This window comes from Quercus robur, chromosome 10, assembly GCF_932294415.1.
Source record: "Quercus robur chromosome 10, dhQueRobu3.1, whole genome shotgun sequence".
Classification (NCBI taxonomy): domain Eukaryota; kingdom Viridiplantae; phylum Streptophyta; class Magnoliopsida; order Fagales; family Fagaceae; genus Quercus; species Quercus robur.
The window spans coordinates 17727187-17741269 of NC_065543.1; the positions used below are offsets into that span (position 1 = coordinate 17727187).

General features: G+C 32.7%; 1 protein-coding gene across 1 annotated transcript; it reads right to left on the reverse strand.

Moving 5' to 3' along the window:
- Nucleotides 1–666: 666 nt before the first annotated feature.
- Nucleotides 667–2156, reverse strand: LOC126703232 (uncharacterized). Its single transcript, XM_050402187.1, has 2 exons — nucleotides 1960–2156; nucleotides 667–1456 (listed from the first exon to the last, which is right to left on the reverse strand). The coding sequence occupies exons 1-2, from the start codon at nucleotides 2107–2109 to the stop codon at nucleotides 824–826; spliced, it is 783 nt and encodes a 260-aa protein (XP_050258144.1). The 5' UTR covers nucleotides 2110–2156; the 3' UTR covers nucleotides 667–823.
- Between the last annotated feature and the right edge of the window lie 11927 nt (nucleotides 2157–14083).

Sequence of the window (14083 nt, forward strand, 5' to 3'; positions counted from 1 at the left end):
TAATTTACAACAAAGTGTAAGAACAAATGAACTAGCAATTTTTTAATTTTATAGCAGCGTTCTATAGAAGGTGTTGCCAAAGAATCTCTAATGGCGATTCCCAAAACCGCTATTAAAAATAATTTATGCCAGAAATAATGGAAGAGTATACTACTATTTCTAATTTTTTTTAGTAGTGGTTTACAAAACTACCGCTAAAGAATCTATAGCAATGGTTACATAATCGTTGGTATAAATAATTAATTCCAGAAAAAAGGGATGAGTGTACTAACAGTTTTTAATTCTCTAGCAACAATTCTATGAATTGCTGTAATAGATATTTTCTATACCAACAATTCCTAAAACCGTTGTTATAACTTATAATGACGAAAACTTAACAGCAGTTATTCAAGTTATAGTAGTGGTTCAAAAAACCTTTGACTTTTAGTAGCAGTTTTTAATAGTTTTAGAACCGCTGCTAAAAAAGTCAAGTTTTTTTTTTTTTTTTTGGTAGTGTCTCCATTTCTCTTTCTTACATTTATTTGCTTTACCTTAAATTACCAATTTATTTTCCTTTCAAAAATATTATCAATTTATTTTTCTCACCAATTTATTTTCTCTTTTTTTTCATGGAGTCACCAATTTATTTTCAAGATCAAAGAAAATTAGAAAATACCAACAGCACATAAAGAGAAGGCTATTAATTTATTATGATTGACCATTACAATATATATATATATATATATATATATATATATATATATTATGCAACAATAAGAAACAACATGCCCCTCTTTCCCCAACACATTACCTTGTCTTTACAATGAAATTCGAAGAAAGAAAACTAAAGTTTAACTTTTCCAACAAGCATAAAACCCTTATAAATGACTGATCTGATCAATTTAGGTCCTCCCCAAGCATTTTCAAACTCTTTAACTACACTTTCAGATAACAAATCAATACCTTGATCCTTGGCTGTAATTACTGCAGACCATGACATTAACATTCTCAAGAATCCCTCAAATGTCAACTCTTTTGGCATATCTAGTAGTTGTGGTTTCCCCTCACACCCTAAACCTACACTTTCAAAAGGAAATGGAAGTGCCTTATAAGCATCAAATATGTGTTGTATATTTGGGTTCCAATAGGGAAGAGTGGTGTCATGAAAGCGCTTCATTATGGGATCAAATATGGGGCTAACTACTATGTCATTATAACCCCAAACAGCAATTACACCTCCTGGCTTTCTTAGAAGGTGTGTCACAAGGGAGTAGAACTTGGGGAGGTCAAACCAGTGGACAGCTTGAGCCACAGTCACTAGATCAACTGAATTTTCTCCTCCAATTAGGGCCACTAATTCATCATCTGTGATGGATAATGGAGTATGGAGATATTGAACATGAGGGTGTGGCAGTGCAAGTTTTAACTGTGCCTCACTCACATCGGTTCCAATTACCTGCTCGTAATGCTCAGCAACCTATTAAGAACAAGGTCATGCAACTCTAATAGCCTTAGTGATTATGCATACTCAATACAACATATTATAATATGTCTAATATTCTTCTTACTAAAAACCAATTAAGGTTGTTAATTGAAAAAATAAAAACAAACACAGACAAGAATAAAAATAAAAAGCACTCAACCAATCCTTTATGTGAAATCAAATAACATGACCTCAGTTAAACCCCAATGTTCCTAAAGTTTAACTTTAGATTTTTTAGGTCAATTTTTAATTTTCAATTTTTGGAAATCAAATGCAAATTTTCTGCATCTAAACTTTCACAAGGCCTGCCTACGAATGATTCCATCCCTAACACCCACGTTAACAAAAAATAAATAAAATAAAATAAATGTAAATTGCTCAGTCGAAACTGGCTAAGATGGATCAAACTTCAATTTCCAAAAAAAAAAAAAAAAAAAATTATGGGCCAAACTATAATGTATTAGAGAGAGGGAGAGAGAGAGAACAAAGGGACTAACAGCGATAGCAGCTTGACCATTGCCGGTGCCAACATCCCAAGCTAAAGAATGGTGAGGGGTGAGAGCAGCCAACATGGAGTACCAGTGGGTTGGATAAGTTGGCCTAGCATCCAGGTAAAAATCAGCTTGCTTATCAAACAAACCAGCCATATATTCTCTAGAAATAAGCTCCGTCTGTAGACCTTATGAATGTTGAGTTTACTTCTTATATTTTTTCTTATAGTAGTTGGTAAATATTGGAATCCAAAACTTATGACGCATGCACTTATATATGCACTTGCACTCAGTATCTTTAAATAAATAAACAAGGCTCCTAACGAAACTGAATCAAAACTTACATTAATTTGTTAAAGGTGAGGCAGACAGAGTTGTCGCATGCATATAATATTAAGAATTTACATTTGTTTAAGATATAGAGTTAGCGGACAAAGTTTTATTCTCCTCTTTTCTAACCCCCTTTTTTTGTTGTTGATGATCTCCTCTTTTCTAACTTTTTTTGGTGAGTAAATAACAGCTTTCTCATTAAACTGGGGTAAAGAAAGGAAGGGTTGCTATCAGTCCACCTTGTTTCCCTAGATAAACTCGCAACATGTCTACCTGATCGAACAGTGTGCTGCATGCGCTGTTTGTATTGCGATTTGAGACGGACAAATTAAGCTAAAGAGGCGATACCTCAACAGACTGGAACTTGCACTTGCTTCCTTCAGCAAATGACCCCATGGATGAACCAGTCTCTATAGTCTCTCTCATCAACTTGCAAAGCATCCCTCTTGTTTCGATATTTCAGAAAAAATTAGCTAAAATCAATATCTAAACAATAAATTATATTTTTAATCAAAGATAATTTTCATTTGATATATTTTATTTTCTGCTATCAAACACAAGAAAACACTTAAAATTATTTTCGCAAAAGTTTTATATCAAAACAAACGGTGACAATCTGAGAATCCCCTCGAGCACCACATCTGTTAATGACTATCTTTTTTTTCTTTTTCTTTTTTTCTTTTGAGAAACCTGTTAATTACTATCTAAGATCATCATTTATTATTAGATATGTGAAGTATATTTAATTCATCATTATTGTCATTATTATTATTATTATTATAAGCACAAGAACCTAGAATTTTAGTGAATCAAGGAAAGAAGTCGGAGTTTACTAGGTTACGTTTATTGGTGAAATCTGTTGCTTCACTTTCACCCTCCCAACAGATGCGTCCGATACAAAATAGTGAAAATACAAAGAGCATGCTGCATGCATGTTTGGACCAGCTTGTGGGCCTTTTATATATATATATATATATATATATATATATATATATATATACACATATAAAAAAAAATAACCTTTATTATATACACACCTAAATACAATGACTTATATTTTTCTCTTTCACACTCACGGTAGACTTTATCATGAATTTAATTAATGAGCTCTACTAAGAATGTGAAACAGAGAAAGCACCACATCTCTATAATTTGAAAGTATCAAAGAATTACTCGCCTAGCTCTAGCTCTCCCCTCTCTCTGCCTCTGTGTGGGCCACTTGGTTGATACTCATATATGCCAAGGGCGGCTCCAAGACCAACCCAGGGGTTCAAATGAACCCCCTGACCTGGTCCTAAAAAAAAAGTTATATATAATTTTTTTTTGACCCCACAATAAAAATCTGAAAACCCTAATTTTAAATTTTTTGTTAAACCCAATTGAAATAAGTTTGAACATGATCCTTAGTTTTTCTCTATGTTTAATTTGAATTTATGTTTTCTTAGTTTTTCTCTATGTCCGATCAAGTATTTTGATAAGTGCTTTACACATTTCCATGTCCAAGAAATCTTTTACTGTTTACTCCAATTCCAAGAGAGTGACAGCGTGCATATTTAAAAAACCATACACTTCAAAAGCAAAATTTTATTACTGAAGTATTTTTTTTCTTAGTTTCACACTTACTCTCAGCCCCAGCGCTACTCCTAAGTATGTTACTATTCTTATTTATTTAATATTTTTTATTCAATTGATATAACTTATAAATATAAATATATAATAAGTTATTAATTAGATAAAACTGTATAATTAGTTATTTAATTATATTTGTTTACACATCCAATGATTGTTGTCTTAACGATCTTTCGAATGTTAATATTTTTTAAGATTATTGTACAATATAGTTGTGTTGTATATAACGTGAAAGTTATATATACAGAAAAAAAAATAATAATCATTTTATTTTTTACTCACGCCTCCCCCGCCAATAAATTCATGGCTCCGCCATTATTGACCCCCCTAAATAAAAATCCTGGAGCCGCCACTGATATATGCCACCTTCCAAAGGCGAAAGTCGTTGATCCGATTGATATTATCAGAAGCACATACTGACAATCTCGAGGTACTAGTAGTTCATGAATGAGTTGATAATATTTTTTGAGGTACTTAACACCTTCAATACTGTAGTATCACTTGAGTTTAGATATGTATCAATGAAAAATACCTATTTTAGGTGGAGGGCAATAGATGTAGGCTCGTTGATTATTTCTATTTTTGGAATTTCTTTGGACTTGTTAATTCTTAAAAGGTGATGAAGTGTAATTTGTGGATGCCTAAACTTTAAATTTTAATTTTGTATGATATAAAATAATTTATTATACATACTTAGAGAAAAACTTTCTAAAAAAAAAAAGGCGTAAATGCACTTTTAGTCCCTACATTTTGCATCTTTTCCATTTTCTATATTTTCATTTCACTACTTTTAGTCCCTAAATCAATTAACGCATTCTATTTTGGTCCTTACCGTTACTCATTTAACAGAAATTACTGATGTGACAAACGGAGTGCACTATTAGCTATTAAATGCTGACATGGCCAATAAAATAATATTAAAAATGCCACGTCAGCATCCACATGTCCATTAAAAATAATATTAAAATAAATTATCAATTTTAAAAATTACAAAATTACAAAATTACAAAAAAGAAAAAAACATAATTAAATTTATCAATATTAATTTATCAAATTCTATTAAACTTTTTGGGCAACCAAACACAATAAAAATTATTAAATCTTAAAATCTCAAACAAAATCTCCAAGCTCTCTCTGTGAAAATCTCCAAGCTCTCTCTCCAAGCTATCTCTTTCTACAAAAGTCTCCAAGCTCAAGCTGAAGGTAGAGGTCATTGAAGGTAGGTTTTGGGTGAAGGTAGAGGTGATTGAAGGTGAGTTTTGGGTGAAGGTGGAGGTGACTGAAGGTGGTTTCGGCTGAAGGTGGGTTTTGCCGTTTCCCGGCAACCGTCAATGCCGCCTTTGGGCACCATCCGGAGACAAAATCAGGCCTCAGATTGAGCTCGCACTCCCCGTGGTTAATCAAAAACACCTCCACGACCATCCGATCATCGTCGATCGCATTGGATGAGAAGCTTCTGGAGAAAACCACCGGCGGCATAGAGTGATGCTTCACAATATGGATCTTGAATGGAATTTGCGCCTCCATGAGTGGCTGAGCCAGATCGTTGGCTTGTTTGTGTTTGTATCTTTCTTAGGTTGATTGGTTGGTCTGATCGGTGATCGTTGGTTGGGTTTTTTGTTGGTGTGGGTTTCGACCTTGCTTAAAGTGGGTTTGCTGGGTTTCAACTTACTTGAGATGTGTTTTTCTAGGTTGAGATTTTTTTTGTTTGGGTTGGTCGTGTTGTATTTTTGGATTGATTTGGTACTTTGGGGTTGTGGGATTTGATGATTTTGCTGGGTTTGAGAAAATGGTGCCTTTGAGATTTATGATTTTGTTTTTGAGCTGAAATTTTTTGGATTTTTTGTTTGTTTGTTTCCTAAGAAAATTTATGGGTTTGCTAGTTTGTTATTGGGGAATAACATGATATTCATGTGCTGGGAAAGAAGAAATGTTCTTACAAAAAAAAAAATTAGATTAATGTTCTTTGTGTTTTTAAATTTGAGTTTGTATTTGGTTCTAGGTCTGTGCTCTTATGTTCTTGTGTTGATGTTTAAATTTGTGATCATATTCTTGTGTGTTATTGTTCAAAATGAGTTAGATTTAAATTTATGTATTTTATTGTTTTTAATTCTGTTTTTTCCTTTTTTATTTAGTTCAAATTGATAATTTATTTTAATATTATTTTTAATGGATACGTGGTTGCTAACATGGTATTTTTTAATATTATTTTAATGGCCACGTCAGCAATTAATGGCCAACAGTGCACTCCATTTGCCACATTAGTAATTTCTATTAAATGAGTAACGCACTCCATTTGCCACATTAGTAATTTCTATTAAATGAGTAACGGTAAGACCAAAATGGAAAAAAAATCAAAATATAGGAATTAAAAATGCATTTACGTCAAAAATAAAATTATATATATATATACTTAGAAAGACTTACTATTTTATATATTATTAAGAAAAAAAAATTGTGGGGCTAGTGGGCCATTGCCACCCATGGTCTCACTGTGGTTCCGTCTTTGCATTCCATTCTTCGCACAGTAGAACTACCTTTAATACAACCCCCACCTGGGGCTAAACCCTTCAAACTTGAAAGCTCGAAATGTGTGAAAAACACTAAGTGAGGAATAGTGTAAACACAAGCATACAAACACGAGAGCTACTCTAATCCATTTTTAAAGCAACACAGCAGTAAAATGAAATGAGCAAGAGTAGGGAAGAGAGATGCAAACACAAATAACATCGAGATGTGTTATCGAAGAGGAAATTAAAGAACTCGGCGAAAAACCTCTCCGCCGCCCTCCAAGCGGAAATCGATCCACTAGACAATCAGTTGGGATACATGGGTAAGCAAGAGACCCTCCAAGCCTAATCTACCCTCTGTACCTAAGCCCTCCAAGCTCCTACTCCAACAAGGCTTCTCGGAACCGTGTCTTGTCTAGCTCTCCAGATCCCGCAACAAGTTCCATGTTGCATCTGCCATCCTTGGCTTCTTCCAATGTTTTCCAACAGCACCAAAACCTCACTGGACACTCTCAAAAGGTATGGTAAGTGTTTGGGCTATTAACCTCTCAATGATATGGAAATGGAGAGGTAGGAGATGAGGAAATTCCACAAAACAAATGTGTAGAGAATTGTTGGATAAACAATTTCTAACTCTCAAGTGTTTTAGCTAGAGTTTTCTCTCTGAAGCTCTCTCTTACATTTGTGGGTAATGTATGTATAAATAGTGTAGGCATAGAAAGTGTGTATCAGACTGGACAGGCTGGCAGAACAGAATGTCTCGCGGGTGTCTCACGGGAAGGCCTTACCCGCGAGATACTCGCGAGACACAATTGTCTCCATCTGGCCTGACTCTTCACATTCCAGTCATGTGCAAGGCACATGCTTCCTTTCGCGGGATGTTTAGTCACGATAGCGAAAACTCTTCAGTTTTCAATAACTTGAGTCTTCACACTCTCTCTCACTATCACACAACCCTTACAATAAATTCCCACAACAAATACAGGGTACAAAAGATTAAATAAAATTTACAATCAAATTTAGCATGGAATAAAAGCCAACAAAATATATATTTGTAAATCACAACTTTACAAAACTCTTCACAACAATTTTTATTTTTAAGCCTGTAATTTTATTCTCTAAAAAATTGGAGAAATTATTATGTCCTCCCGGAGTACCATAAATGCGTAATCCTTCTTCTCACATGAATGGTGAGTCCCACTAATTAAATTCATGGTGGGACCCACTATTCATGTGAGAAAAGGAACTACGCATTTATAATACTCCGGAGTATCTAATAATTTTCCCTCTAATGGACAAGCAATATCTAGCTATTTCTTCGTTAAGTAATATTTTTTCCCTTTTATATCAAAGAAATTCCTTACTTGTCCATGGAAAAAACTTTCTTTCCAAACTATAATAAAGGTTGCTACTTTCATCAAAAAAAAAAAAAACAAAAAAAAAACAAAAAAAAAAAAACAAAGGTTGCTACTTACGAGAAAACTTTTTTTATGGACAAGAAAAATTATCGAGAAAAAAAAAAAAAAAAAAAAGCTTCATCAATTCCAAACCTCTGCTATAGGAAATTGTATGTCAAATATTGAAACAATATTTTTTGTTGGAAATACTTATATTTTTTGTTAAAAACCTGATTTGTTTTGGATGGGAGTGTTCCTGCAATACATTTTTTTTGACAGACTTCAAATGTTCATCATTAATAAAATATTATTTACATCAAACAAAAATAAATTGCCAGAAATATTCAAACTAGTGACAGCTTTCTTCTCGTCAAATATAGAAATATACCCTTTTTTTTTTCTAATTGGATTGGCATTTGCAACAAATTTTCTTCCGTCGTAATAGGTAAGTCCTTAAAAAAATTATTATCTACAAATCTAAGAATCCATTGTAATAAATATTATGTTTGATGGTCAAATGGTAATCTTTTGGAGGGAAAATTCTTGCCTTTACTTTTGATATGTTTGATGGCTTTAATATATATATATATATATATATATATATATATATATTAATATTATTGTTATTTATGATACTGATAAATATATTTTAGTTATGTAAATAGTTAAAATTCTCTTAAAAGAAAATAATTAAGATAAATAAAAGACATAACTGTCAAAAATGGTTATTTTTCTTATTGTTTTGTTAGTTTCTACAAGCTTTTTTAGGCGTTAAAATGTTCTATTTTTTTTAATGGTTAGTAGCAACCAAATTTTTGTACCTAACTAAATAAAAAAGATAAAGTAGAAAATGAACTTATATAAATATAGCCTAATCCAACACAATCCAGAATATCTTGGAATAGGCCAAAATTTAGAGACCGGAATTCGTTTGGATGGAACACCAAAATAGTCCAAAACAAACAGGAATTTAGACCGAAACAGAACAAGGGGGTTAGTGCATCGGATTAAGCACCAAAACGGAATATTTTGGTCGGAATGGAACAGAATTTAAAACATTGAGTAGAGGAATATGAAGGAGGCAAGTGGTAATGGGGTTTGCCAAGGGTTTTGATGTGGGTGAAGAAGGTGAGTTAGGATAGTGTTATTGTTTTACGTACCGGTGGGTATTAGGACAAAAGAGGGAGGGTTATTTATTTTTTTGATAGGGAATTGTGGAATTGGATCTCCAAGGTTTTTGTGCTATGGTTATTTCTTTTAATTATTAATTTCATTATATTTTCATAATAAATAAATAATTAATAATAGGAGAAAACATATTTTCTAATGCCATATTTCATTATATATAACTTTGTTATGTTGCAAAATTCTACCTCACATACACACCCATTTTATTTCTCTCATCTATTTCTTTTTCTTTTTCTTTTTTCATTTTCACATTTCTCTTCCTTAATAAACTCTAGCCGATCTTTTTAAGATTTTATTATTATTCTTACTGTATGTACACGTCTAATTTAAGATCCTAAGATGTTTTTATTTTTAGAATGATAAAATTTCAATCATTCTAATAAATAATATATAGTATGTGTAATTATTTTTAACAAAAATTGCATTTTTTCTTTCTTTTTTTTTTTTTATTTAAGGGAAGAAACTATTATCCAATTTAATTGAAATAATTTCGTTTAGCTAATTGCATTTGTCAAATTGCCCAACCCGCTTAACCCGATGACTTAAAACCGTTAAGATTTTCAACCAACCAGCCATATTTATAGATTGGTGGGTTGGTGGTGGATTGGAATTTTCCTAATCCACCATTGATGGGTTGGTTAAAAATATTTCTCTCCACCCACCCAATCTGATCCGCGCACACTTCTACAAGCAACCTTTATGCAAGTAGCAACATCTAATGACATGGCTTAAGCTAATTAGTCCTCACTAGATCCCAAAATCAAGGTCTGATCCAGCATTAAATGCTATTTAATCATGATTGACTAGCAACCAACTACCATAACCAAAGAAGCAAAGATATGTTAAAAGGATCATTTTGGGCCAAAATCAAGGAAAGATATTCTTAAATATCCTTGCTTATTGGACCTAACCCTTTTCCTCTTTTCCTAATCACCCCCTACACACCCACTATAAAAAGAAGGCATTAGAATAAACCCAAAATCAACTATCCATCAACCATTCTATCTACCCATCTATTATTATTATCAAGCAATTATCCTTGCAATCAGAAAATCCCAGCCCATATTATAGCAAGTATCTCACTTATAGTATCATATACCCCTCTCCAAAAATCAAAAGTAGAGCAAAGAAATAAGGATGGCAATTTTGCCCCGCCCCGCTTAACTCGCCCCTCCACATTTCGCCCCATGCAGGTTTTCCCTACCGCACAAAGTTAGTGAGGTAGGGATGGGGCAAGATTTTAGCCCCACACCACGGGGCGGGGTGGGAATGGGTTTAGACTTTTTAGACCCATCCCGCCCCACCCCTCCCTGTCCCCGCCCCACCCCGCCCCACATTGCTAAGGATTATAATTGTAAATTTTTCATATCCTAAAACCCTATTATTTAAACAAACATATCAATATTAGTTTATTTTATTCTACACAAAGTGGTTCTCTGTCTTTATTTTGTTATGTGTTATACTATAAGTTTTTTTTTTTTTTTGGTGATTGTTTTGTTATATGCTTGGATATATTATTTAGTTTTTTCTAAAAATTGATTTGATTTGATGAGATAAATTTAGTTGTAATTTCAAGTATATTTTTATTAATAAAATAGGTTTCATTAAAAAATTGTGCTAGTTGTAGGGAAAATTAACAAAAAGTAGAGTTTTACATGGTGGGGCGAGACTTCACAGGGCCCCAAGGGGCGGGGATGGGGTGAGAAAGTTTTCCCCGTCATGTGGGGCGAGGTGAGGATGGGGAAAGACAAAACCATGCAAGGCAGGGATGAAGACCCCATCCTTCGGTCCCGCCCCACCCCATTCCCATTCCTACAAAGAAACCTTAGCCACCTTATACGGCTAAAAATAGCAAACACTTTACCATTCTCACATACTTATCCATAAATAAGCACTTTTACTCAAAAACAACTCTCATTACAATCTTATGGTATTTTACTCCATATTCATCTCTCTTATAGCCATGTCATGACAAAGAGGGATCCTGCTTGAGACAATGCTATATACAGCTGGACACTTTTTCTCTCCCTTCAACTACACTAAGTTTTCCTCTTCAGTAATTACTAGTCACTAACCCGTGCTATACACGGGAACCTGCCTATTTGTGAGGTAAACTAAAATAAATTTATAAAATCTTAAATTGATTAAGAAACTATACCATTGCATGATTTGCTCTTGTATAGCTTCAATTTGTGTTACAATTCAATGAAGAAGTCGTTGCTTGAACGTGCAATGGCTTACAAAAAATTCAAAAATTAAGATATTAAAAATTCTGAAAGACCAAAAAATATTAAAGAATTAGATGGTTGCTTAGAAATTATTGAAACAAAAAAATATACATATGACTAAACAATAGAGAAATGTAAGAGAAAGATGAGTTACATTCAAAAGAATAATCCATGGCTATAACTATTGAAAGAAATCAAAAGATTCAGAGCTTACAAATTATAGATAATATATATATATATATATATATAGACATTGCATTTTGTAACCCTTACGACTTGGGCCCCCATTCCCCAATGATGCCTAAACTATAAGGCCCAAGGCCAGTTTAAAACCCAATCAGATATTAAATTGACTTGAGGAGTGTTAAAATGTAATATATAACTTTTAAATGAGCAAAAATCTAATTTTGAAAATAAATGACCAAAGTGGCCCTCGGCCCACGTACATGGGCAGCAACCTGCATACATAGGCTAAAGCATGCGTACGCAGGCACACTGCTGCGTACACAGCTAGGGTTTCAGAAACATAAAAAATGCAAGTTTTCTGCAATAATGGCTGAGGTTTGTAATGAATCCCACATCATCTAGGAGCCATTCCAAACTCCATTTTTTCCACTATATAAAGTCTTACACGGTACATTTCCAAAACACACAAAAATCCCATGAGAAAAACCTAAAATTCACTAGAATATAGTAAATCAAAAGGGAGTTTTTCAGAAAACACCTTCAAGTCAATTTTATTTGATTGGGACCTTTTTTGGCCCCCAATCCTTTTAGTTTAATGTTGCTAATCACTTTCTTATTGGTTTATGAATAGATATGATTGAGGAGAACGGTCAAAATCAAGCTTGGAAATCTTTTGTGTGAGGTATCTAGTCTAAATTTTCTTTTTTTCTTTTCTTTTCTTTTCTACCTTTAAATCTTCTTGTTTGCTTTGTTTGGTCGTTAGAATATGTTTTAATATGCTTTTCTAGATTAGGTTTAAGTTTTTGTATGCTTAAAATGCATGTTAGGTTGTTAGAATTTTCATTTTAAAGTTCTGCTCTGTTTCTCTGCTATTAGGTTTTCTGGGCAAGGACTTGCGTACGCATAATTTTGCTTGCACACACATGCTTGATTATGCGTACGCAGGCTTGTTCTTGAGTGCGTCAATTGCTACCTAGAAACCCTAATTTTTATTTGTTTGTTTTGCTTCTGCTTTTACATGTTGTCTTGTTCAGTTTCTTTTTGTGTTTTACGCTTCCAAAATCTCTGTTTCACATGTTTGTTTGTTTATTTGCTATCATATGTTTAGATTAGGGTTTCTTAGTTTTAAGGACATGCCATTCATTCACATGTCCATACATTAATGTCATAAGTGTTGTGTTGCTGAAAGGTAAGTGAAAGTAAGTCATGCATTGGTATGAACATGCATTTGATGATGTATGTCATTTGAATGTTTGTTTTATGTCCAATTGTATGATTTATATGATTTTATAATTGTCATGATGTCTTGCTGCCATGTTTAGGTTGCTGCCTTGTTTTAAGATGTATGATAGGGTTTCACATGCTAAGGTTTCTTATATGCGTTTGGGTTTGGCTCTCTTTCGTTTAAAGGTAGATATGTACGTGGTTAGGGATGAATGATGCCATGTTATACGCTTAGATGTATGCTAGTATGTGTGTGAGTTAGAATACAAGTATTGAATATGTTTTTAATGAGGTTAAGACATAAGACACAATGATGGGATACCAACCTTAGAGTTGGGCAATCTTGGGTGCCTAACACCTTCCCAAGAGCGTATCTAAACTCCAAACCCATATCTCTGGTAGTAAGATCAAAAGGTCTTTTCTCAAGAGAACGCTATATATATATGATTCCTAGACCATTGCAAAAACTAGGTGATGACTCCAAAACCCCCTTATGTCCACAATATGTGTGTGTGTGTGTGTGTGTGACTACACAACAGAGAAATATAAGAGAAAGATGTGTTACCATCAAAAAAAGAATTCAGATGTTAAAACTTTTGAAAAGCCAAAAAATATTAAAGAATCATAATATTTACTTCCTATAAATGTTTGAAACAAAACAAAATGTATATGATTAAACAATAGAGAAATATAAAAGAATAATTGATTACTTTCAAAAGAATAATACATAGAATAATCATTGAAATCTACTAAACATGTTCAAATATTACGAAAACTAACACAAATTCAGATGTTAAAACTTCCAAAATGCCAAAAAAGATATATAATTAAAGAATAAGTTATTGAAACAATTCAAAAAATATATGACTATTCAAAAGAGAAATATAAGAAAAAGAAAAAAATACACGAACCCATAAAGCAATAAGTTTTAAATTTTAATAGGTCTAAACTTTAAACGATGAAAAAAAATCATATACAGTCACAGGTATAGGGTTTGGTGGTTCATGTAGGAAAATCACTTTTTAAAAAATACATGAAAAACCATAAAATATATATATATATATATATATATATAAAGTTAAATAATTTTGTTTTAAAAAAATGATAATGATGTGGCAAGATCTAAAGAGGTTAATAAAAAGTAAAATGTTTTGATTATATATATATATATATATATATATATATCATTGTTGATTGATTTTCTATTTAAGGATATAATGTATTTGTTACTATGTAATTATTCTCTCACATAGAATTGATAATAGAAGAACACATGCTTTGTCAGAAGTGAACACATTTCTAAGTCTGTCTGATATGTGGATGTTTCTCATATTTTACTGCTAGATTGATATTTAAGCACATATTTGTGGTAGATCATCTCTCGTGCTGACTCATTATTTCAGGAGGTATGTTGAGGCCTTATCATAACCCTTGACAA